The 25,781-nt window shown below is 36.8% G+C and overlaps 2 protein-coding genes across 3 annotated transcripts in view; one reads left to right on the forward strand and one right to left on the reverse strand.

Annotated features, from left to right (window-relative positions):
- ODR4 (odr-4 GPCR localization factor homolog) overlaps window positions 1-7,517 on the reverse strand; it is a 39,298-nt gene extending 31,781 nt beyond the window's left edge. The window contains exons 1-3 of the mRNA XM_061185613.1: window positions 7,264-7,517; window positions 4,374-4,494; window positions 1,697-1,831 (exon numbers count right to left, since the gene is read on the reverse strand). Of these exons, the coding sequence (XP_061041596.1) occupies window positions 1,697-1,831; window positions 4,374-4,472 (234 nt within the window). The 5' untranslated portion in view covers window positions 4,473-4,494; window positions 7,264-7,517. The remainder of the gene's footprint in view (window positions 1-1,696; window positions 1,832-4,373; window positions 4,495-7,263) is intronic.
- A 56-nt stretch (window positions 7,518-7,573) lies between these two features.
- The window catches only part of TPR (translocated promoter region, nuclear basket protein), a 65,205-nt gene continuing 46,997 nt past the window's right edge, over window positions 7,574-25,781 (forward strand). For both annotated transcript variants that reach the window (XM_061187520.1, XM_061187521.1), the window contains exons 1-12: window positions 7,574-7,680; window positions 8,045-8,353; window positions 10,226-10,330; window positions 12,566-12,639; window positions 14,205-14,301; window positions 15,409-15,512; window positions 15,852-16,016; window positions 23,263-23,355; window positions 23,795-23,875; window positions 23,956-24,043; window positions 24,772-24,912; window positions 25,325-25,416. In XM_061187520.1, the coding sequence (XP_061043503.1) occupies window positions 7,611-7,680; window positions 8,045-8,353; window positions 10,226-10,330; window positions 12,566-12,639; window positions 14,205-14,301; window positions 15,409-15,512; window positions 15,852-16,016; window positions 23,263-23,355; window positions 23,795-23,875; window positions 23,956-24,043; window positions 24,772-24,912; window positions 25,325-25,416 (1,419 nt within the window). In that variant the 5' untranslated portion in view covers window positions 7,574-7,610. The remainder of the gene's footprint in view (window positions 7,681-8,044; window positions 8,354-10,225; window positions 10,331-12,565; window positions 12,640-14,204; window positions 14,302-15,408; window positions 15,513-15,851; window positions 16,017-23,262; window positions 23,356-23,794; window positions 23,876-23,955; window positions 24,044-24,771; window positions 24,913-25,324; window positions 25,417-25,781) is intronic.

Genomic DNA, 25,781 nt, shown 5'->3' on the forward strand with positions numbered 1-25,781 from the left:
TGGAAATTTAAGTTTAAAATATTTAATATTTCATTAGAAGTTGGTATTAAATATTTATTGCATTTTTCAAAAATATAATTACATACTACCCCCCATCACAAATGCAGATAAACATGTGTGTGTGTTTGAAGGTTTAAATATAATTGGAGAAGGAAATAATTTTATTTTTACCTTACTTTAACATACTTTATTGGATGATATAATCCATTCAATAACTACTTTTAAGTGAATTTACTCATCATTCCCTCTGACTCACCCCAAATCTGTTTCCTCTTCGTGTAATGGCAACGCCATCTTCCTAGACCCAGGCTAAAAAAAAAATCTCAATAATCTTTAGCAACTCTCTCACAATCTCTTTTTACTGCCAATCTACTTGGTCACTGAATCATCTTAATACTAGCTCTTTCTCTGAAATGTTTTGGCAATGAAGTTTTAGCCCACTGCTTTAGTTTGCTTATTTATCCATTCACTTATCCAATATTTTGGAGTTCTCATCATAAACCATGGGAACACTATGCTTGGCACTAAGGATACGGCCATAAACAAAACAGCCGTGACTCTGTCCTCAGGAAGCTTAGAGTCTAGTCACTAGCTCACGTCACCTTTTTTTGAACTATTACTGTAACTGTATATTTTCTGCTCTCTCTCTCTCCAATCCCTCTACTCTCCATTTACACTGTACCAAGGCACTGCAATTACTTCCTCAATTATTGGCAGGATTATTTCTCAATCCTTCTCAAAATAGGGAGCTCTGAAAGTCTACCATAGAGCTACTGGCTCCAAAAGAACTCCTTCCTTCCTATAATGACACTTCAAAACCATCCATAAACTGGCCCCATACAGTCTTATGTCTAAAAGCATTCTTTTATATACACCATGCTTCAATTATACCCAATTGCGTGCTCTTCTAACATACCTTTAAATTTCATGCCTTTGGGTCATTTATCCACTGTCCTTTGTGCATTCAATGTGCTCCCTGACTTCTACTAGCAAAGTCCTATTCATCTTTCAAGTTCAGAGCCTTCTGTGAAGCTGTTTGAATCCAACTTTTGACAGATATTTAATCATTCCCCACTCTATATTCCTATAGTACTGTCCTATTTTTATTCACTTCCCTTACAATTTGTTTTGGTAATAATGTCTTTCACTTTGCTTAAAATATAAATTCTAAGGACATTAAAGAAAAATTTAACCATCATTTTATTTCCTCAGTACCTGGTTTAAGTCTTTAAAACAATCTGACCAGCAACAATGTTACCAATAACTAGTATTATTTTAAAATAAGGAAAAATTGGAAATAAGGTAAATGACCAATAACAGGATATAGGTTAAAAAACACAACAGATAAAAGTTAACAATGGAAAAGCATAGTGTACAAGATCAAAGGCTTTCAAGTCACACCGCCTGGGTTCAAATCCCAGTTTCACTACCTATTACACTAATCTTGGGTGGATTACTTAACTTCAAGTAAGAAAATGCTTTTTTAAAAACTAGATGCAAGTAATCAATAAATAAAAAATATAATCATGGATGAAACATAGCGGAAAATACTTCTATTTTTGATATACTACCCAAGTTTTGAAAACTTAAGAATGAGTACTCTGAAATCCTAGTCTAGTAACCTGAGGATAAGGTACTTTTATTTTGTTAGTCAATAAACACAAACTTAACTATATAAAGAAACAAACATGATGACCTGGTTGGCATGTTCTGTGGCCCATTCTTCATCCAAGTTATCCAACTTAGCTTTGGAATGTTTGGAGCTCTCATCTTGTTCCTCTTTGGGTGGCGTTCTAGTGGCAAGAATCACGTAATCCTTTTGTGAAGAACACTTAAAAACAAATTAGAAAAGCTTATTAGGGTGATAACTGACTGAGGAATGCAAAGCCCTTATGACATGCAAAAACTGAGCAATATTTATAGCAGCTTAAATTGTTAATACCTGTATTATACCAGAATCTACAGAGAAAACAATTTTCATGGATACCCTTACAACATTTTCCTCACATGTTATTTATCTTTTAATATATTTAATACCAGCTCCTTATTTATTTGGGCAACCTGAATGTGAATCATGCAGTGGTCCTTAAAAATGGCTTACTGGAACAGATTAGACAGTTCAACAAATATAAAAACCCAATAAAATAAAGCAACAAATGACCTTGTGCATCTTACTTTCATAAAAACAATGATAGTGGGGAACTTGTTCATGTGTGTCCACAGAAAAACAAAGGTGAAGTGATATTAGATTTATGTTCCTCAGTTTTAATAGCAATTAAATGCTAACCATAAGTGGGAAACCTAAAGATAAATTTAGGGAAAACTTAATAGCTCAGTCTCATTACAGTGAAAATTTCCTATAAAGAAAGAGTAAAAATACAAGTTAGCATGATGTTATCCTCACACATGACCTGAAATTCTAATTGTTAGTGTCATCCTGGAACAGAAAATAAAGGAAGAGAAATTATTTCAATAAAAGTTATTTCCAGAAAGTTACGTTGAAATGCACACAAGGAAAAGGTAGGTGCTGATTAAGAAAGCTCTTTCTTTTCATAAAATCTATGATTTTGAAAAGAAAAAGAAACTGACCCTGGGAGTAGGAGACAGGCAAGCCTGAAAGCTTGAGCGGAAGGAAAGAAAAGTGATGAATCCTGGAACAAAGAGAAAGAAGAAGCATGTAGAATACTGAAAGGAATGAAAAGGCAGCATGAAGAGAGATTGGAATTCTCCCTAAATTGTGGGAGACTTATACGTAAGATGGTGGTTTTGCTGAGCTCTAGAAACAGCCTATGTGCTGTAAGGCAAGTTTGGAAGAGGGTATTTCTCCCTGACCTTTCACCTTTACTGATCACTTCTGTTCCTAGCAAAAAGAACCCCATACTAGATGTTAAGTAACCTGAATCTAAAAGAAGTTCAGATTGTTGCCAGGAGAGGTCATCTGGCTGTCTAATGAGAAGCCTCAGAGGGTGGTATTACCTGGGTGAACAGTGCAGGGTCTGCCCTCTGTCTTACAAGTTAAGAAATTGGATTTGTGAAAACTCTGAGAATGTACCTGTCTCTCAGGGCTACGCTGACATTACCTAAGATCATTCAGAATGATGCTAAAACTAGAATACCATGAAGGGATGTGAACATGCAAGTCCTCTGCATGGTGCATTCTTTATAAGTAGGCAACATAGGGCATCAAATTATAAGAGAAAGTAGCTTGGGAATGTGGATAGAATCAGAACAAGTTAATTATCCAATTTGAAGGTTCTAAGGCATCATGTTAAAATATCCAGAAAGAAAACTGCCCCCAGTAGGGTTTTATTTGCTATTAGGCCTCAAAATTAATCTTTGGACCAGAGTATACTCTCCCCCAAATAGTGTTTAGATGTATGTAGCCAGTTTGTGTAACTCTCCTTTTTTCATTTCTGTGTACTGCTGACAAGTCCTCCCTGCTGATTAACACATTCTTTTTTTTTTTTTAATATATTTTTCTTAACCATATTTGCTTATTTATTTATTTTTATTTTATGGCTGTGTTGGGTCTTCGTTTCTGTGCGAGGGCTTTCTCCAGCTGTGGCAAGTGGGGGCCACTCTTCATCGCGGTGCGCGGGCCTCTCACTATCGTGGCCTCTCTTGTTGCGGAACACAGGCTCCAGGCGCGCAGGCTCAGTAGTTGTGGCTCACGGGCCTAGTTGCTCTGCGGCATGTGGGATCCTCCCAGACCAGGGCTCGATCCCGTGTCCCCTGCATTGGCAGGCAGATTCTCAAACACTGCGCCACCAGGGAAGCCCCTGATTAACACATTCTTCCTTCAATTATAATAAATCAGTGGGTGCTTATGCTTTTTAAAGTAACTCTCCAAATATCCGTTCCATTTTGGTTTGATTTTTGAGCCTTAACTCTAAGAGGGAAATAAAATTTGTGTAATTTCCAAATTTCTCCCAGTCCCTTTCCCTCAATCTCCACTGAATCAATATTAAAAAAAAAATCAATAAATGGGTATGATAATATACAATAAAATATATGACCTATATTTGCCACAAGTCTGAAATAAGACAAACTAGAAATAAAATTGTAAAAAGCTACCTTTGTAAAGAATTGGACAAACCGGAATTAAAGATTAAAGGGGTGCAAAAATCACTTTGGAAAGACAATAAAACGTGAATAATCTGGTCAGTAGAATTCTAATTTTGCAGTTTCTACCTTATAAGTTACTTTTACATTGTCAAAAGGGAATGTGTTCTGACTTGGGCAAACCTGGGCTACATTCTTCTTCTGCATTCCATCCCTCCATCCCCTAACTTGAATTTATTGTTAAATAGCATATTTTAACTTTAAATCAACAAATTTGCTTTATCAGTAAATGCATAGGAAAAGATACATACCTGTCCTATTAAAAGACCAGAGACAAAAGCTTTTCCTTGGAGACTGATGTTTGAAAGATACTGGCCGACAGTCTCTTCTACAATGTAGGTTCTTCCCATTATTAAGAACTAATTCAACCTCCTAAATTACAAGAAAAAATAGAGAGCATTTTTAGGCAAAAAATATAATTTGCAATGTTTTCCTCATGGGGGTAGTATAAAGAGAGAAGTTGTACTACCCTGATACTACCCCATACCTTACAGTGATTGCTTATTCAATAGGGTATTCTTTCTTGCAAAGTTTGAATGTAGCTTCAGAACTCTCAACAGAGTGTTACAGGAAATGACTACCAATCAACCAGAGTTGACATGAGCGATAAAACCTACTCCCATACCTCAGATAAAGAAGAGAACACGAAACTACCAGTAGCCAACACACCTGATTTCTCATTCAGATCTATTACTCCTTAGTTGTATCATCTTTGGTAATTTACTGCTGAGCCTCACTGTACTCATTTCTAAAACAGAAAAGATGATAATTTCTGAGTTGCTCAATGGGAGGTAAAGGGAATCAAATTCATGTATTCAGTAAGCACACTATAAAGAACCACTATGTACAAGAAATTGTGCCAAGTGGGATGGCACGAAGATGAATAATACTTGGCCTCTGCCCTTGAGGAACTCAGAGTACAACTGGAATGATGGAAGTAGACAAATAGCAATACAGTAATAACAAACATTTGTAGCGCTTCCATTTTGTGTAAGGCATTGTTCTAAGTACTTAACATATGGTAACATTTAATATTCAGAAAAACCCCCATGAGGTAGGGGATATATATACACCCTTGTTTTATAGATTTAGAAACTGAAACGAAAAAAGGTAACATAACTTGCCCAAGTGACAAAGCTGGTAAGTGGCAAAGGTAGGATTTAACTTCAGGCAGTCTGGCTCTAAAATCCATTTCTTAAATAGTATTCTTAAATACTGTGCTCATACTAAGGAGTCATACCCAGTCTCTCAATTAAACTTTCACTAAGGGGGACTCCTGTTCTGCCCTCTCGCCAGTTTGGGGATGAAAATCAGCATATTCCTCTTACTGGCTCATGCTCCTTTGATTTGAGTTTCTGTAGCTTAAAATCAAAGATGCTGAATAAAAGAGGTAGGAAATAATAAATGATGATCTCAAGGAGTTCACATTCAGTGTGGGAGAAACAAATGTAAAGACATGATTCCAAAAAGCTATAAAATAGCCACAGAGAGACTGAAGAAACACAGTTGCAGCATTCTGAATAGCAGTAATAGTCACTTAGGTCCTGCAAAAAAATTCCAATCTTATTCAGGACAACAAAGTCCAGGCAACTCTAGATGTGCTGGGGTGGCTTATCTGACATCAGTAAAATAAACTGCCAGTCACAATGATTTACATTACTCTAAAACTAAAGCCCAGAGAATTGCTTCCAGTTTGAAATGGCCTATTAGATGGTCTTTTTTCAAAGTTCCTGTTTGGTTTTGTCTCAAAATGCATTAAATTTCTTCTTAGCTCTCAGGTTTGCACTTTTTTTTTTTTGGTGAAGTCTAGGACTGCCTGTCTATATCATTAATGCCTCTATAAAGTTAAGGGCCTTCCACTTTTACCACCTTAAGGTATGCATTTCTGTGTATTAAACTTTCTTCTACTTCATCATGCTATTCTACTCCTTTTCCTTCTGCCCTAAATAATTCTTAATTCTTACAAGAAATAGCAGTTAACAGTGACTCCAAGGTTATGATATGTAACTTTCTAATCTTACTTTTTCCAAGGTGTCATCTACTAGTCACATTAATGTGTAAGAAACTGAATGCAATAGAAAGATGAAAATCTTTGGGTTATGAAATCTGGTTGACTGTCGTATATGTTTTTTCTTTAGTGCTCCTTCAAAAGTTTGAAATGTAGCTAACCATACTTTATAAAGGACACTAATAAAAATGTAGATCTTCTCTTACACAGTTCAATTTTTCCTGAAATGCTGTGTATCAGCAGAAGCTTTGCAAGTTGTCCAAACGCTGACTTGAGACCACTCAACTTCCCTGGACTTTGGTTTCCTAGTCTACAAAATAAAGAATTTGGATCATAGCAGGTCGGAAAACCTAATTTTAGGATTCTCGAAGTCCAAGTACAGAACATCTGCGTTTTCCAAATGGTAGATCAATAATGATAATATTGTGGCCCTAGGACATAATACAGTACTGCACATACAAGCAACCTTAATTAAAGTGCTTATATAAAATATTTTGGGGGAAAGAAACAACCTTAAGCTCCTTACTGCTAGTCTCAAAGGTCCGCTACTGTGGGAACTGTAGGGAGGATGACATTAGGAATGCTTTATTTTCAATAAAGAATTTAACAAATTCTTTTAGAAGAGTAATCAAACATGAAATAATCTACGGATTCAGCTTAGAAGTCACAGAACTACAATTTGGAAACAAGTAGTTCTGTTATGGCGGCAGGATGAGAAGTGGTTTTTAAGAAGGAACGTGTTAAACAACTTCTGTTCCAACAGTTTTTCAATTTTAACAATATAAACACAAGGCAACATTTTCTGTAACGTTACCTTAAAACATACAAATAAAAGCTACACTCAAACCCCTCTTGGTTTTTTAAAATCCTCTTCCTGGAAAATAAACCGAGCTCCTTAAATTCCTATCAAATCACTGTTACCAACTCCGCCACCAAAAAACCAAAAAATCTAAGTAAGATAAGTCTCACAACTGGACTTGAGTGTGTCGTACAGGAGTGACCGTCCATATGTTTCCTACTCTATCCCTTTCTGTCCTCCTTGAAAAGGCAGTTCTCTGTGCCCGAGTGCACACACATCACACACACACACACACACACACACACACACGGATTCCACCCTCAGGCTGACTCACCTGTACTCAGACTGTGCACGCGTGGCCGACAACTCTGTCGAACTGTCAGACCACCTGAGAAAGGTGTTTAGAGCGCAAGTACCAGCCTCCAGGGACCAGATTCCTCTCCGGTCCCAATTCCACAGTCAATGAATTCATCAGAAAGCGACGAACTTCCCGCACCTCACTTCCTACTCCACACTCGGGGTCTCTGAAGTCAGGTGGCTCAGATTGATGACGCACGCTGCCCCCTGCTTTCACCGCAGCGCCTCAGCCAAAGCGACTGCGGTCGCTACCCCGCCCCCTTCCGGGCGCCATTAAGAGCGTGGCGGTAGCCCGGCGTCTGCCGGCCGGCCCTGCCGGGACCGATGCCCTCTAGCGGCCCAGTGTCTAAAAGCCGCCAAAGAGGACGACCCATGGCATCCCGGAGCTATGACGGTAAGGTCGCCCTCCTCTTCAGGGAGGAACGTAGGTTAACGGGTATTATGTGGCGCCACCTCGCGGATAAGTGATCGCGCGACAGGCAAGGAGAGCCGGGGGCGGGGAGAAAGGAGGAAGCGGGTTTGGTGGTGCGGAATTGGGCTCACGGAAGGGATTGGGAAAAACTACGTTTCCCAGAAGCCTAGGCGGCTAGAAGCGGGTGGAAAAGGGGGCCGGAAAGCGGAGTGCACGACAGGGGTCAGAGGCTGCCTCTGAACTCGTATTCCCAGGGTGCACAGCTTCCGGTGGTTGCGCGCGCACTGCGGACGCGGGCGCTGCGGCGCGTCCGGTGCAGCGGTTAACGCGGGACTCGATTTCCCAGGGTCCCGCCGTGGGAGTCTCCGTCGGGCGGGCGCGCGCGAGCCACCGAGCGAGGTGGCGGAGGCAGCAGCCCAGGCTTCTGGGTCCTCTTGGTCTTCGCCTTTCTTCTCCGTTTCTGCTCCGTCGGCCGCTGCCGCCGCGGTCCCCGGCCCGATCGACATGGCGGCGGTGTTGCAGCAAGTCTTGGAGCGCACGGAATTGAACAAGCTGCCTAAGTCGGTCCAGAACAAACTTGAGAAGTTCCTTGCTGACCAGCAGTCCGAGATCGATGGCCTCAAGGGGCGGCACGAGAAATTTAAGGTGGAGAGCGGTAAGTGCGACGCTCTTCCCGCCCTTGTTTCTGGGCGCGACCCCAGCGATGGCTGGTCTCCTCCCCTTGCAAGCTCGCCCAGTCCACGGCTTCACTGCTAGCATCGCTTCTCCGGCTCCGTGGGCACCATAGGCCTTCTCGTAACTGCTTCCTTCACAGTTTGATACGAAGGAGCCTGTTTGTTTGTTTTTAAAATGTGAATCCACATTGAGTTCCTGTTTTCTTTGTAATTAGGGTGGTCTCATTTAGGGACGCCTAACGTCCGGCAAACAGAAATTGTGAAGATTTGGGTCTGTTTACACCGGGCTAGGGGTCTGCGACTCCTAACTCTTCTAAGCCTAGAGTACCCTGTCTGTATGTTGCACGTTAAATGATAGTAATTTCTGCTCTGTTTTCTAGTCATCTGCCTTCAAAGGCCTATGTCTTTAATGATAACTTCCTGCACTTGTTCTGAGTCTGTCTCGCTCTGGTGCGTTTTGTGTTCACAAAAACGAGTAGGTGCATAAGACAGCGCTGGAAACACAGTGCACGTGCAGTAAATGTTTAATGTATCCGACTTCTTTCTAAAAGTTGGAGTTTGATAGAAAATATATTAAGACCTTATAAATACCTGTAGTAGACCCTCAAATAAGAAAGTTCCTCACAGGGCTTCCCTAGTGGTGCAGTGGTTGAGAATCTGCCTGCCAATGCAGGGGACACGGGTTCGAGCCCTGGTCTGAGAAGATCCCACATGCCACGGAGCAACTAGACCCGTGCGCCACGGAGCAACTAGACCCGTGCGCCACGGCTGCTGAGCCTGCGCGTCTGGAGCCTGTGCTCCGCAACAATAGAGGCCGCGATAGTGAGAGGCCCGCGCACCGCGATTAAGAGTGGCCCCCGCTTGCCGCAACTAGAGAAAGCCCTCGCACAGAAACGAAGACCCAACACAGCCAAAAATAAATAATAAATAAATAAATAAATTTAAATTTAAAAAAAAAAAAAGAGAGTTCCTCACAATGGTGACTTGAATATCGTTGAAGAAAGATTAAGAGCATAGTAATTACCATTAGTAAAAAACAAACCGTCTGTTGTGTGTCTTGGTTTACCAGGTTGTGTGTCTTGGTTTACCAGGTTTTTTTGGTGGGGGGGGGCGGTGCGGGATTGGTAACTGGTTTTTGCTAAGTGGATTGAAAATTCTGAAGAAGTTTTCATTTTAAAAAAATAAATAAAATTACCAAGCAGAATTGATGTTGAAAATTAATTCTCTGAATCCCAACACTGAATATAGTGCACTGCATTCTATGTGTTAATTTACACAATAAATATTGAGCGTCTTCTATGTGCTTCTAATGTGCTGAACAGTACACTATCAGTCGCTTCCTTTGGAAAGTTAACATGTTTAGTTTTACATAAATTTAGTAATTTTATATGTTCAGGCATTATTTTGGCTATCTTAAGACAAACCTTTTTAAAGCAAAGTAGTTTTTAACCTAAATAATTTTTTCTCCGTTTAATAAATATATTTTTTTGGTCTGCTTTATGCTAAGAAGTCTACTGATGTGTGGGGAAAATACTATGATAAATGAGACATGTTGCCTGCCTTGAAGAATCTCATAATCTTGTGGAATAGGCAGAAAAATAATTCGTTAAAACCCTCTCAGGCCTTATTTTCTTTTGTCATTTTACATATGTCAGTTGGAAATGTTGGATTAAAGTCCTTTTCTGTACTCAATCTATTTATCTTTATTCAAATTCTCTCTTATTTGGAGTGTGGGTTCCAATACTATGTCTTAAATTTTAAAATCAAGGGTATCAAAAATAAGTAGCAGTATCGACAGTGTGTACATGTATGTTTGATTTTTTTTTTTTTTTTTTTCCTCTGATCATCTGTAGAACAACAGTACTTTGAGATAGAGAAGAGGCTGTCCCACAGTCAGGAGAGACTTGTGAATGAAACCCGAGAGTGCCAAAGCTTGCGGCTTGAGCTGGAGAAGCTCAGTAAGTATTTAATTATATCTTTCTAATATTGGAGTATTGAGATCTTCAGATACTCCTTTGTATGCTTTGGAAACATTTATTTACTATATATGAAAATACTGATTGTCCTTGTTTTCATTTCTGGTAATATTATGTTTTTTTCTTTCAGTGTGATTTTTTTTCATTCAGTGGTAAAGACTTTGAAAGAGTACAGGGCTTAATGGTCAGGAGGCATGGGTTCTAATTCTGACTGCTATTAAAAACTCTTATGTCGGGCTTCCCTGGTGGCGCAGTGGTTGAGAATCTGCCTGCCAATGCAGGGGACACGGGTTCGAGCCCGGGTCTGGGAAGATCCCACATGCCGCGGAGCAACTGGGCCCGTGAGCCACAATTACTGAGCCTGGGCGTCTGGAGCCTGTGCTCCGCAACAAGAGAGGCCGTGATAGTGAGAGGCCTGCGTGCCGCGATGAAGAGTGGTCCCCGCTTGCCACAACTAGAGAAAGCCCTAGCACAGAAACGAAGACCCAACACAGCCATAAATAAATAAATTAATAATTGGGGGGAAAAAAAAGTTAAAAAAAAAAACAAACTCTTATGTCATATGTAAATCATAACAGTGTTTGATTATTGTTTATAAAATGGCTAGAACCACTTGTCTATCTACTTAAACAGCTGTACAGGTCAAATGAGGTATATATGAAAGCATTTTGAAAAAGCTAAAGCATTATCCAACTGAAAAAGTAAAGAGAGTGACTTAATTATTTTTATGTTGTTGAAAAATTAAAGCTTATTAGTTCCATTATTATATTCATGTTTTAACTCTTGTTATGATATTTATAACTACTTATGAACCTCAGGATGTAATTTCCTCTTTAAGGCCTAATTCCGTTGAAAGATGAACAGCTATTTTTCTTCTTAATTAATTTTCTTACATCATTAAGTCCTAGAAAGTACACAAGATCTTAAAGGTCCTGACATTTCTTGGGAGGATAATGTGTTTTTATGTGCCTTGTTTACAGAGAAAAAAGCGAATGTCAGGAAGATCTTTATAGAGTAGGGACATAACATTTGTTATTAGGTATAGCTGGATTTTAATTTCATTGGGAATGCAAGAAGCTAATAATCAAGAGAATGGCTGAAACATTAGTCTTCTTTCTTAACCAAGTCCATGCCCATCGGCTGTATGTTTGAGTCAAAACCCTTTTCAACTAATTTTGGCACATCTCATTTTTAAAACATGTGACGTGTACATATGATGGTATGTATACATGTGTAATGAGGGTATGAATACTTGAGTAGCTACATCTGTTTTATCACCTGTACATAGTTTTGTCTTGGCATTAAAAAAAAAGGTTTGTACAGCAATAGTGCTAAAAAATTTCAAGAAAATGACTGTGATCCCAGCTTCTTTTATGAGATCTGGAAAAGGGAGAGGGAGGAGAAGATGGGGATAAACCTAGATGGACATGCCTTCCTGGGGTGTACAGTTTATATTTTTATATTTTTTTAGTTTGGAAGCAGTAAATAACATTAAAACGACATAGAAAATTTGGACAAATTTAGCAGGTTTTTTGTTTTTCTTTTAATAAACGAATTGTTTAACTTGGAAGTAATAATAATGTATTTGTTCATTAAATTACCAGCACATAACATAGACGTGTTTCAGTGGAAGAAAGTTTCAGAAAGTATACTCTTCCTAATTATTGGGATATGTTTAGAAGAGGAACTATAGGGGAGATAGCCCATTATGAGTGGAGATTGTGGGACTGAAAATTCCGTATCAAGCATAGCTCTTTTTAACGTGGTAAACCAGCTGAATTACAGTTATCCATTATTGTGATTTACTCTGCATACATTTCATGTAGTTTAAATGTTATTATTTATTCTCTTGATTTTGTCTTTTTTCACTTAATTTTTAAATTTGCAAATACAATTAATTCACTTTTTTATGATTGACTTAGAAGATGTCATTGAAAAATAAGGAAATTGGTAATTGCAAATACTTTTTCCTAAAAATGTTGGCTAAAATGATCACAAATATGATTTTGAAGACAGGATAGCATATTTAAAAATTTGTACTAGAAATACAGTAAATTTGGGTTGTACTCACGAATTTGGAACGCAGTGTTGGGCAGCTCAACCTTTCTGAAACTCAGTTTCTTAATTTCAAAATGTGTATGGGTGGCCGTTGAATACAAACTGTCATCGCAAATTTTAAGCTTATGTACGTGTGTTCATAAAATTCCTTTTATCCAGACAGTCAACTGAAGGCGCTAACTGAGAAAAACAAAGAACTTGAAGTGGCTCAGGATCGCAATATTGCCATTCAGGTAAAAGTTATTCCTGTGAATAAAGCTAATTGTAAACATGATACTTGAGGAAGTTTTCTGTTCTGATTGTGCTTATAGGTTATTTAGTCAGTGGGAAGATGAAATATGTTCAGTTAGGAGAAGCTACTAACAAAAATGTATATACATAAATTCCTTAATAGGATTTTATGTTTTAATGATTGATTGGATATTCCTTTTACTTATTAGAATATGTAAGTTCTTGATATAAAAAAACACTTGCTTTTAGCTGTGTAGCTCTTAAGTCATGATTAAAAAAAATTTTTTTTTGCATTATAAGTAAAGTGCCATAAATCTGTAAGTAGGGTAGATATTCATAGATCCATCTGTCTGTCTATCCACCCACTCACCCACTGACCTACCTATCTTCCTTCCATTCTTTTAGAAATTATCTATTTAATGCTTACTATTGCCTAGGCATTATTTCAAGTATTGTGGTACAGTTGGGGATATGTGTGAATCCACATTGGTAATCATTTCCTTAGTGTAGTGATTAAGAATAACAGATTGAATATGATTACAAGAATTGCGGGCCAGTTTGTTTAATAAAGTGGTCATACCCAGTGATTCTTTGATCAGATAGACCTTTAGACTCTTGCCATTGCTTTTTAAAAATTTGTGTTTGATTTGAGGTTAAAAGATATTTAATATATGGAAGACACTTACAGTGGGAAAGAGTGATAGACTTGATCCAATAGAAATTTAAAATTTTCTACATAAAAAGAATTAAAAAGCAAATAAATCATAGAAAGTATTTTCTCAATAAAAATATGACTATATATATTCTTAATACATGACTGCTTTTCAAATTATAAGAAAAATTATTCAAAGGGGGAAATGGGCAAAGGTTTTTAAAACCAGACAGGAAGCTGTACAAGTAGCCAATAGCAATATGAAATATTATTCTACATCACTTGTAATCAGAAAAATGCAGATAATGCAACAACGTAATTATTTTTCACCTCCCCATGTTAACACTGATTTTTTTTTTCTCCTTTTTTTTTTTTTTTTAAGCATAATCTTCACTTCTGGCATAAGTGGCTTGAGATTGGCAATTATGACTTAAAGAAAAGCCTATAAATTGCCGTTGTCTTGCTGCAAAGCAATTTGACAAAATATATTAAGAGTTTTAAATAATTCTGTTTCTGGGGATCTTTCTTGAGAAATAATTTGAACCAAGATGCAGTGATATTCATTAAAGTTTTATTTTATAACAGCAAAAATTAGAAGTAAGTTAAGTTTCTTATAAAGGCTTGTTGAAGTAATTATATAATTATATGACACTTCCAAGTGATTAAAAAGTGACATGGGAAATTTTTTTGTGAGTCTAGGAAGAATAATTTTTAAAAACCCAAAATATGAACAGAAGTGTTGAGATTATGGGTAGTTTTTAAACATTTTGATGTATAAGCCATAAGTAAGAAAACCAACCATTTTTAAACCACTGCTAATGTTAACTAAGGTGCCAATTCCATGTTCATTTCTATATATTTGATCAACTTGATTTTCTTATTTAAGTGTTTTATGCTTACCCCTTTATATGACAGAGCCAATTTACAAGGACAAAGGAAGAATTAGAAGCTGAGAAAAGAGACTTAATTAGAACCAATGAGAGACTATCTCAAGAACTTGAATATTTAACAGGTATGAACAAGGACCTTAGTCTCTAACTTCACTCTTTCCTTTCTCTTCTAACAGTGCTAAGATTTAATCCCCAGTCCATTTCTATTAGCTGGTGTTTGTCATAGCTCAGAATACAGTTCAGAGTAATATCCTGTTGTTTCTCCTACTCATTTATCTCTAGATCATTCTGAGCACTTAAAGAGGTGTCTATAGACAAGTACACAAATGAAAAACATCTGAAAGAATTTGGACCAAGGTTTATGTATTATTTATAGTATCAGATTGGAAACTGTTTAGATGTTCAGTTGTAGAGGCTTGAACTCCTTCGTTTTATACAGACACCTTTGCTGCTATAAGCTGTCCACAAGCACTCAATATAAGAACCTAAAAGGAGAGCCCATATTTAAAAGCACAGGCTGAAAGAATTAGGAAGCAAGAATATAAGATATTTAGACATAGAATATAATATGTAATACAGTTGATGTATTCAAGTGAATGTGACTCTTAAGCAGTTTAATGGTATCCAGTTCCCTTTGGTTCCTTTTTGTAAGATTTTTCAGAATTTTTATTTCTACTGAAGGAAGAATTTTCAAATACTTACGTTACTGTACAATAATAGTCAATTAGTAACTATTCTATTCTCAGAAAAATTAATTCAAAGTATTTGTTGATGATTTTGAGCAGCTAATGGGTAGGTAAAATTAAATTTTTTCATAAAAACCTTCATGTAAGGAATACAAAAAAAATTAAGCATGTATATTCCTGCTGTTTTGAATGTAAGGTTTTGATGTGTATCATTGCTTTTTAACTTAAGAAATGGCTAATTTGTGAAATTTTAATAGACCTTTGGTTAATATGAGGAAAATTAATGTTAATGTTGTATGTTTAGCTTTAGATACTGCATTTAAAATAAGATAGCCAGTATAATTTACATGTTTGGTTGGATGCATGAATTTGGCTTCATCATCTATTTGTTTAAATTTGTGATTAAGTGTGGTAGAAACAAGTTAAAGTAGAAGAGTTGAGAACTACTTATATAAATATTTGTATTCCTAGAGATGCATTTTTGATGTTTGGTTCCTCTGACCATTCATTAGTCATTTTCACATTCTCTTCTGACCCTTCTAGAGGATGTTAAACGTCTAAATGAAAAACTTAAAGAAAGCAATGCAACAAAGGGTGAGCTTCAGTTAAAATTGGATGAACTTCAAGCTTCTGAGGTTTCTGTTAAGGTGAGAAACAAACAATTTCTAATGCACAAAATACAACTTTTGATTAAGACTCACCTAAATTAAATTTTAAGTATAAGCAAGTTATCTATAAAGGAATTAAAAGCTACATTTTTTTAATATCAGGGAATTAAGTTTTAAGACAGTTTTAATTGAACTGTTTTGCTTGTATGATGTTTGTTTCATATTGTTCTTACCTGATTCTCTTTTCTGTTAAGAGTCCATGCAAATACTTATTTCTGTTGTAAAAGTTCTGCTTGTGTACCTTAGCTACACACAAAATCTTTTGAATAACCATATATTATATTTAACTGTAAACCTTTTTTTCTTGGATTTCCTTAGTATCGAGAAAAACGCTTGGAGCAAGAAAAAGAGTTGTTACATAATCAGAATACTTGGCTGAATACAGAGTTGAAGACCAAAACTGATGAACTTCTGGCTCTTGGCAGGGATAAAGGAAATGAAATTCTCGAGCTTAAATGTAATCTTGAAAACAAAAAAGAGGAGGTAACTTAGTAAAATTGTATCTTTATGTTACTTACAATTTACATTTGTGTGCCAGCTTATACAAATTTATTCAGTGGAGTACCAAATTAAATATATTGTAAGATTAGGGGTCAATGTGGAGGACATAACTCATGAACATTTGGCCTAGGAAATTAACCAATTACATTTCTTTAATCGGATTATAATTGATTTACCATGCTGTGTTAGTTTCTACTGTACAATGAAGTGAATCAGCTATATGTATACATATATCCCCTTCCTCTTGGACCTCCCTCCCACCCCCCATCCCACCCATCTAGATTATCACAGAGCACCAAGCTGAGCTCCCTGAGCTCTACAACAGGTTCCCACTAGCTGTCTTTTTTACACATGGTAGTGTATTTATGTCAAACCTAATCTCCCAGTTCATCCACCCTCCCCTTCCCCCACCCCCGCTGTGTCCACACATCCGTTCTCTACGTCTGCGTCTTTATTCCTGCCCTACAAATAGGTTCATCTGTACCATTTTTCTAGATTCCACATGTATGCATTAATATACGATATTTGTTTTCTCTTTCTGACTTGCATTTAAATAAAGAACTTACATATCCTTGGATGAATTTTCATACTATCTACTGTCTTATGATGTGTCTTTTCTAAGATACATGTTTAAGAAGTGGTGGTGAGTTTCTCTGAGCTAAATCTAAACATGTTGTTCTGTGAGCTATTATTTTTCATTTTCTTAAACATTCATATTTTATGTAAAATGCTTTTTTGGGTGTGGGGGATTATTTTGCTTTTACTTAGCAGCTAAACTTTATTTATTTATTTATTCTTAACATCTTTATTGGACTATAATTGCTTTATAATGGTGTGTTAGTTTCTGCTGTATAACAAAGTGAATCAGCTATACTTATACACATATCCCCATATCTCCTCCCTCTTGCGTCTCCCTCCCACCCTCCCTATCCCACCCCTCTAGGTGGTCACAAAGCACCGAGCTGATCTCCCTGTGTTATGCGCCTGCTTCCCACTAGCTATCTGTTTTACATTTGGTAGTGTATATATGTCCATGCCACTCTCTCACTTTGTCCCAGCTTACCCTTCCCCCTCCCCATGTCCTCAAGTCCATTCTCTACGTCTGCATCTTTATTCCTGTCCTGCCCCTAGGTTCTTCAGAACCATATTTTCTTTTTTTTTTTAGATTCCATATATATGTGTTAGCATACGGTATTTGTTTTTCTCTTTCTCACTTGCTTCACTCTGTATGACTGACTCTAGGTCCATCCACCTCACTACAAATAACTCAATTTCATTTCTTTATATGGCTGAGTAATAGTCCATTGTATATATGTGCCACATCTTCTTTATCCATTCATCTGTCAATGGACACTTAGGTTGCTTCCATGTCCTGGCTACTGTAAATAGAGCTGCAATGAACACTGTAGTACATGACTCTTTTTGAATTATGGTTTTCTCAAGGTATATGCCCAGTAGTGGGACTGCAGGGTCGTATGTTAGTTCTATTTTTAGTTTTTTCAGGAACCTCCATACTGTTCTCCATAGTGGCTGTATCAGTTTACATTCCCACCAACAGTGCAAGAGGGTTCCCTTTTCTCCACACCCTCTCCAGCATTTATTGTTTGTGGATTTTTTGATGATGGCCATTCTGACTGGTGTGAGGTGATAACTCATTGTAGTTTTGATTTGCATTTCTCTAATGATTAAAGATGTTGAGCATCCTTTCATGTGTTTGTTGGCAATCTGTATATCTTCTTTGGAGAAATGTCTATTTAGGTCTTCTGCCTATTTTTGGATTGGGTTGTTTGTTTTTTTAGTATTGAGCTGCATGAGCTGCTTGTGTATTTTGGAGATGAATCATTTGTCCATTTCTTCATTTGCAGATATTTTCTCCCATTTTGAGGGTTGTCTTTTCGTCTTGTTTATGGTTTCCTTTGCTGTGCAAAAGCTTTTAAGTTTCATTAGGTCCCATTTGTTTATTTTTGTTTTTATTTCCATTTCTCTAGGAGCTGGGTCAAAAAGGATCTTGCTGTGATTTATCTCATAGAGTGTTCTGCCTATGTTTTCCTCTAAGAGTTTAATAATGTCTGGCCTTACATTTAGGTCTTTAATCCATTTTGAGTTTATTTTTGTGTATGGTGTTAGGGAGTGTTCTAATTTCATTCCTTTACATGTAGCTGTCCAGTTTTCCCAGCACCACTTATTGAAGGGGCCGTCTTTTCTCCATTATATTCTTGCCTCCTTTATCAAAGATAAGGTGACCATACATGCATGGGTTTATCTCTGGGCTTTCTATCCTGTTCCGTTGATCTGTATTTCTCTTTTTGTGCCACTACCATACTGTCTTGATTACTGTAGCTTTGTAGTATAGTCTGAAGTCACAGAGCCTGATTCCTCTAGCTCCGTTTTTCTTTCACAAGATTGCTTTGGCTAGTCAGGGTCTTTTGTGTTTCCATACAAATTGTGAAATTTTTTGTTCTAGTCTGTGAAAAATGCCATTGGTAGTTTGATAGGGATTGCATTGAATCTGTAGATTGCTTTGGGTAGTATTGTCATTTTCACAATGTTGATTCTTCCAGTCCAAGAACATGGTATATCTCTCCATCTGTTTGTATCATCTTTAATTTCTTTCATCGGTGTCTTATAGTTTTCTGCATACAGGTCTTTTGTCTCCTTAGGTAGGTTTATTCCTAGGTATTTTATTGTTTTTGTTGCAGTGGTAAATGGGAATGTTTCCTGAATTTCTCTTTCAGATTTTTCATCATTAGTGTATAGGAATGCAAGAGATTTCTGTGCAGTAATTTTGTATTCTGCAACTTTACCAAATTCATTGATTAGCTCTAGTAGTTTTCTGGTGGCAGTTTTAGGATTCTCTATGTATAGTATCATGTCATCTGCAAACAATGACAGCTTTACTTCTTCTTTTCCGATTTGGATTCCTTTTATTTCTTTTTCTTCTCTGATTGCTGTGGCTAACACTTCCAAAACTATGTTGAATAATAGTGGTGAGAGTGGGCAACCTTGCTTGTTCCTGATCTTACTGGAAATGGTTTCAGTTTTTCACCATTGAGGATGATGTTGGCTGTGGGTTTGTCATATATGGCCTTTATTTTATTGAGGTAAGTTCCCTCTATGCCTGCTTTTTGGAGGGTTTTTATCATAAATGGGTGTTAATTTTGTTGAAAGCTTTTTCTGCATCTAGTGAGATGATCATATGTTTTTTCTCCTTCAGTTTGTTAATATGGTGTATCATATCGATTGATTTACTTATATTGAAGAATCCTTGCATTCCTGGGATAAACCCGACTTGATCATGGTGTATGATCCTTTTAATGTGCTGTTGCATTCTGTTTGCTAGTATTTTGTTGAGGATTTTTACATCTATGTTCATCAGTGATGTTGGCCTGTAATTTTCTTTTTTTGTGACATCTTTTGACATCAGGGCGATGACGGCCTCATAGAATAAGTTTGGTAGTGTTCCTCCCACTGCTATATTTTGGAAGAGTTTGAGAAGGATAGGTGTTAGCTCTTCTCTAAATGTTTGATAGAATTCACCTGTGAAGCCATCTGGTCCTGGGCTTTTGTTTGCTGGAAGATTTTTAATCACAGTTTCAATTCCAGTGCTTGTGATTGGTCTGTTTATATTTTCTATTTCTTCCTGGTTCAGGCTCAGAAGGTTGTGCTTTTCTAAGAATTTTTCCATTTCTTCCAGATTGTCCATTTTATTGGCATATAGTTGCTTGTAGTAATCTCTCATGATCCATTGTATTTCTGCAGTGTCAGTTGTTACTTCTCCTTTTTCATTTCTAATTCTATTGATTTGAGTTTTCTCGCTTTTTATCTTGATGAGTCTGGCTAATGGTTTGTCAATTTTCTTTATCTTCTCAAAGAACCAGCTTTTAGTTTTATTGATCTTTGCTATCGTTTTCTTCATTTCTTTTTCATTATTTCTAATCTGATCTTTATGATTTCTTTCCTTCTGCCAACTTTGGCATTATTTTGTTCTTCTTTCTCGAATTGCTTTAGTTGTAAGGTTAGGTTGTTTATTTGAGGTGTTTCTTGTTTCTTGAGGTAGGATTGTATTGCTATAAACTTCCCTCTTACAACTGCTTTTGCTGCATGCCATAGGTTTTGGGTTGCCATGTTTTCATTGTCATTTGTTTCTAGGTATTTTTTGATTTCCTCTTTCATTTCTTCAGTGATCTCTTGGTTATTTAGCAGTGTATTGTTTAGCCTCCATGTTTTTGTATTTTTAACAGATTTTTTTCTGTAATTGATACCTAGTCTCATAGCGTGTGGTCGGAAAAGATACTTGATATGATTTCAGTTTTCTTAAATTTACCAAGGCTTGATTTGTGACCCAATATATGATCTATCCTGGAGAATGTTCCATGAGGACTTGAGAAGAAAGTGTATTCTGTTGTTTTTGGATGGAATGTCCTATAAATATCAATTAAGTCCATCTTGTTTAATGTATCATTTAAAGCTTGTGTTTCCTTATTTATTTTCATCTTAGATGATCTGTCCATTGGTGAAAGTGGGGTGTTAACGTCCCCTACTATGATTGTGTTACTGTCAATTTCCCCTTTTATGGCTGTTAGTATTTGCCTTATGTATGTAGGTGTTCCTGTGTTGGGTGCATAAATATTTACAATTGTTATATCTTCTTCTTGGGTTGATCCCTTGATCATTATGTAGTGCCCTTCGATGTCTCTTATAATAGACTTTATTTTAAAGTTTATTTTGTCTGATATGAGAATTGTTACTCCAGCTTTCTTTTGATTTACATTTGCATGGAATATCTTTTTCCATCCCCTAACTTTCAGTCTGTATGTGTCCCTAGGTCTGAAGTGGGTCTCTTGTAGACAGCGTATATATGGGTCTTGTTTCTGTATTCATTCAGCCAGTCTATGTCTTTTGGTTGGAGCATTTAATCCATTTACATTTAAGGTAATTACCGATATGTATGTTCCTATTCCCATTTTCTTAAATGTTTTGGGTTTGTTATTGTAGGTCTTTTCCTTCCTTTGTGTTTCCTGCCCATAGAAGTTCCTTTAGCATTTGTTGTAAAGCTGGTTTGGTGGTGCTGAATTCTCTTAGCTTTTGCTTGTGTGTAAAGGTTTTAATTTCTCCGCTGAATCTGAATGAGATCCTTGCTGGGTAGGGTAATCTTGGTTGTAGGTTTTTCCCTTTCATCACTTAGATAGGTCCTGCCACACCCTTTGGTTTGCAGAGTTTCTGCTGAGAAATCAGCTGTTAACCTTATGGGGATTCCCTTGTATGTTATTTGTTGCTTTTCTCTTGCTGCTTTTAATATTTTTTCTTTGTATTTAGTTTTTGATAGTTTGATTAGTATGTGTCTTGGCGTGGTTCTCTTTGAATTTATCCTGTATGGGACTCTCTGTGCTTCCTGGAGTTTATTCAATATTTCCTTTCCCATGTTAAGGCAGTTTTCAATTACCATCTCTTTAAATATTTTCTCAGTCCCTTTCTTTATCTCTTCTTCTTCTGGGACCCCTATAATTTGAATGTTGGTGCATTTAATGTTGTCCCATACGTCTCTGAGACTGTCCTCAATTCTTTTCCTTCTTTTTTCTTTTTTCTGCTCTGTGGTAGTTATTTCCACTATTTTATCTTCCAGGTCACTTATCCGTTCTTTTGCCTCAGTTATTCTGCTATTGATTCCTTACAGAGAATTTTAAATTTCATTTATTGTGTTGTTCATCATTGTTTGCTCTTTAGTTCTTCTTGGTCCTTGTGAAACGTTTCTTGTATTTTCTCCATTCTATTTCCAAGATTTTGGATCATCTTTACTATCATTACTCTGAATTCGTTTTCAGGTAGACTGCCTATTTCCTCTTCATTTGTTTGGTCTGGTGGGTTTTTACCTTGCTCCTTCATCTACTCTGTGTTTCTCTGTGTTCTTGTTTTGCTTAACTTACTGTGTTTGTGGTATCCTTTTCGCAGGCTGCAGGTTTGTAATTCCTGTTGTTTTTGGTGTCTGCCCCTAGTGTGTAATGTTGGTTCTGTAGGTTGTGTGGGCTTCCTGGTGGAGTGGACTGGTGTCTGTGTTCTGGTGGATGAGGCTGGATCTTGTCTTTCTGGTGGGCAGGACCGCATCTGGTGGTATGTTTTGGGGTGTCTGTGAGCTTATTATGATTTTAGGCAGCCTCTCTGCTAACGGGTGGGGTTGTGTTCCTGCCTTACTAGTTGTTTGGCATGGGGTGTCCAGCACTGGAGCTTGCTGGCCATTGAGTGGAGCTGGGTCTTAGCATTGAGATGGAGATCTCTGGGAGAGCTTTCACCGTTTGATATTATGTGGGGCCGGGAGGTCTCTGGTGGACCAATGTCCTGAACTCGGTTCTCCCACCTCAGAGGCTCACGCCTGACACCTGGCCGGAGCGCCAAGACCCTGTCATCCACACGGTTCAGAACAAAAGGGAGAAAAAAAAAGAAAGGAAGAAAGAAAGAAAATTTAATTAATTAATTAAATTAAATAAAGTTATTAAAATAAATAATAAAAAATATATTAAAAATTAAAAAGTAAAGAAAGAAGAGAGCAACAAAACCAATAAGCAATTCCACCAATGATAACAAGTGCTAAAAACTATACAAAAAAAAAAGAAAGAAAATAGACAGAACCCTAGGATAACTGGCAAAAGCAAAGCTATACAGACAAAATCACAAAAGAAGCATACACACACACTCACAAAAAGAGAAAAAGGGAAAAAATACACATATATATAAAAAAAAAAGGGAGAGAGCAACCAAATCAGTAAACAAATCTACCAATGATAATAAGCTCTAAATACTAAACTAAGATAAACATAAAACCAGAAACAAATTAGATGCAGAAATCAAACCCCAAGTCTACAATTACTCCCAAAGTCCACTGCCTCAATTTTAGGATGATTCGTTGTCTATTCAGGTATTCCAGAGATGCAGGGTACATCAAGTTGACTGTGGAGATTTAATCTGCTGCTCCTGAGGCTCCTGGGAGAAATTTCCCTTTCTCTTCTTTGTTCGCACAGCTCCTGGGGTTCAGTTTTGGATTTGGACACGCCTCTGCGTGTAGGTCGCCTGAGGGCGTCTGTTCCCCACCCAGACAGGACAGGGTTAAGGTAGCAGCTGATTAGGGGGCTCTGGCTCACTCAGGCCTGGTACTTGGCAGCTAAACTTTATACCAAATTAATTTCAGTTAATACAACATCCTTCCCCCCACCCAACTCTACTTTTTTGTTTCTAGGTTTCTAGAATGGAAGAACAGATGAATGGCTTGAAAACATCAAATGAGAATCTTCAAAAGCATGTAGAGGATCTGTTGACCAAACTGAAAGAGGTGTAGTTGACCAGTTTAAAATGTCTCTTTTACAAAAATATTGTAACACTTAGGAAGCTATTGATTTATAAAATGATTTCATGTTTTGAACCATTCCTGGCACCACAAAATGGCCAGGGCACTTTCATATGATATAACTAGGCTAAAATTGCTAGAATCAGTTACATACTATATCCAAGGTACTGTCTAAAAATGAGTATGGTTAATTTTAATGACATTTAAATATTCTACTTTAAGATGAAAATATCATTAACATTTTATCCTTAAGATAATTTATCTCTATAATGACAACTGATTTTAATTTTAGTGCTTTAATCTTCATCTCTTTACTTTCAAAACTGAATTTTTTATCTTGGCATTTGATAAGCATTCTAAATTCAGTTCAAATCAGACTGTTGTAATTGGGTTTTTGGTGTTGGCTTTTTTTTTTCCCCCTCAGGCCAAGGAACAGCAGGCCAGTATGGAAGAGAAATTCCACAATGAATTAAATGCTCACATAAAACTCTCTAACCTTTACAAGGTAGGTACCATACCATATGTTGTAGTGTTCTAATGTTGCATTATTGGATGTTGGGTAACTATTTTAAGATTAAATTTTAGAGTGCTGCTGATGATTCAGAGGCAAAGAGCAATGAACTGACCCGAGCAGTGGATGAATTACACAAACTTTTGAAGGAAGCTGGAGAAGGTAAGACTTTCCAATTATGAGAAGATTATTTTGTATTTAGATAGAAGGTACTGTTTTCTTTACCCTTCTGTAGATTTTTGGATTTAGAGGTCAGATACCTTATTAGGGACAAAATTGGATGTAGAAGAAAGATCCTTAGGTCAAGAAATTTTAAATTCTATTTTCAGCAAATATTTGAAAATATAAGTAGCTAATATTTTTCTGTTTCTTTCATTTGATAACCTTATATATATTCTGATTTGTAATAGGAAATTTTTCTTCCATTTTTGAAACATTTCCTTTGATAAATACATATAGGTTTATAGTTTGGGTACTCTCTTAATCCATAAATAAGCCTTTTTAAGTTATAATGTATTTTAAAGTCTTTGATTTCATATATTCCTGCTTTTTTTTAATGTAAGTTATTTATGTATGATCTTTTCCAGGCATTTCCTATGTTCTAGACATCTAAGATCAGATAAAAACAAAAGAAACACTTAGGGCCACTTTTTTATAATTTGAGTTCCCCTATTTTCCCCTCTTATAAAAGGGACATCAAAAGGAGAAATAGATTCACTAGGCCAGGACACCTCAGGAATTATACGTACATCAAGAGCTTCCAGTGGGTAATAACTGTCAACCACAGCCTCTGTAGAATTTAATATTGTCTGCTGACTATTCTGTTACATTCTGTAACTCAAAGATTTTAATTATGTGCTTGATTATTCTGTCTCTAAAAATGTTTTTAGCCAATAAAGCAATACAAGATCATCTTCTAGAAGTAGAGGAATCTAAAGATCAAATGGAAAAAGAAATGCTTGAGAAAATAGGGAAATTAGAGAAGGAATTAGAGAATGCAAATGACCTGCTTTCTGCCACAAAACGTAAAGGTATGGATTAATAGATGCTTATTAAAGGTTTGAAATACTAGAACTTCCCTACATAGTCCTCACTTAACTTCACTAATAGTGTTTGTCATGTTGTGATGTAGGAAACTCATTAAGTTATAGCATTACAGTTTATTTATTTTTAGTTCAGCATTACTTTATCTGTATCTTTATTGTATTGTCAGGTGTAAGTACCATTTGATCACATAATTGTGTGTCAATTTCCAGAATAGTTTTAACTATAATTACTGCATGATTTTTAGAATTGTGTTACATGACTACTTGTCGTACTTTATAGTCTTCATAGGAACTTATATGTAATGTACAGTAGGTATCACTTTTACTTGTAAGAAATATTAGTGGCTTTACTTTGAAATTTTACAAAAATATACTCGATTCCTGTGTGTTGGCACAGGGGCCATCTTGTCTGAAGAAGAGCTTGCAGCCATGTCTCCTACTGCAGCAGCCGTAGCTAAGATAGTGAAACCTGGCATGAAGCTAACTGAGGTAAAAATGGTATTAAATCTTGTTATTTTCCTTCAGCAAAGGTGTTCACATCTCTCTGACACTTATGCCCCAGAGAAATTATTCTTAAAGTTGTCTAGATTAACGGATCATTTTAGGAAAGGCTTTCTTACTTTTTTTGTTTGTTTGTTTGTTTGTTTTTAGTTGTGCCTCGCAGGCTCCTTAGTTGTGGCATGCAAACTCTTGGTCCCCTGACCAGGGATCAGATCTGGGCCCCCTGTATTGAGAGTGTGGAGTCCTAACCACTGTGCCACCAGGGAAGTCCCCAGGAAAGGCTTTCTTGGTTCCTGGTTCTTTGTAGCATACAGTAAACATTTCCATCTTGTGTGATTGCTAATGAATGTTTA

The sequence above is a fragment of the Eubalaena glacialis genome, chromosome 3 (genome assembly GCF_028564815.1).
Source record: "Eubalaena glacialis isolate mEubGla1 chromosome 3, mEubGla1.1.hap2.+ XY, whole genome shotgun sequence".
In the NCBI taxonomy this organism is placed as follows: Eukaryota; Metazoa; Chordata; class Mammalia; order Artiodactyla; family Balaenidae; genus Eubalaena; species Eubalaena glacialis.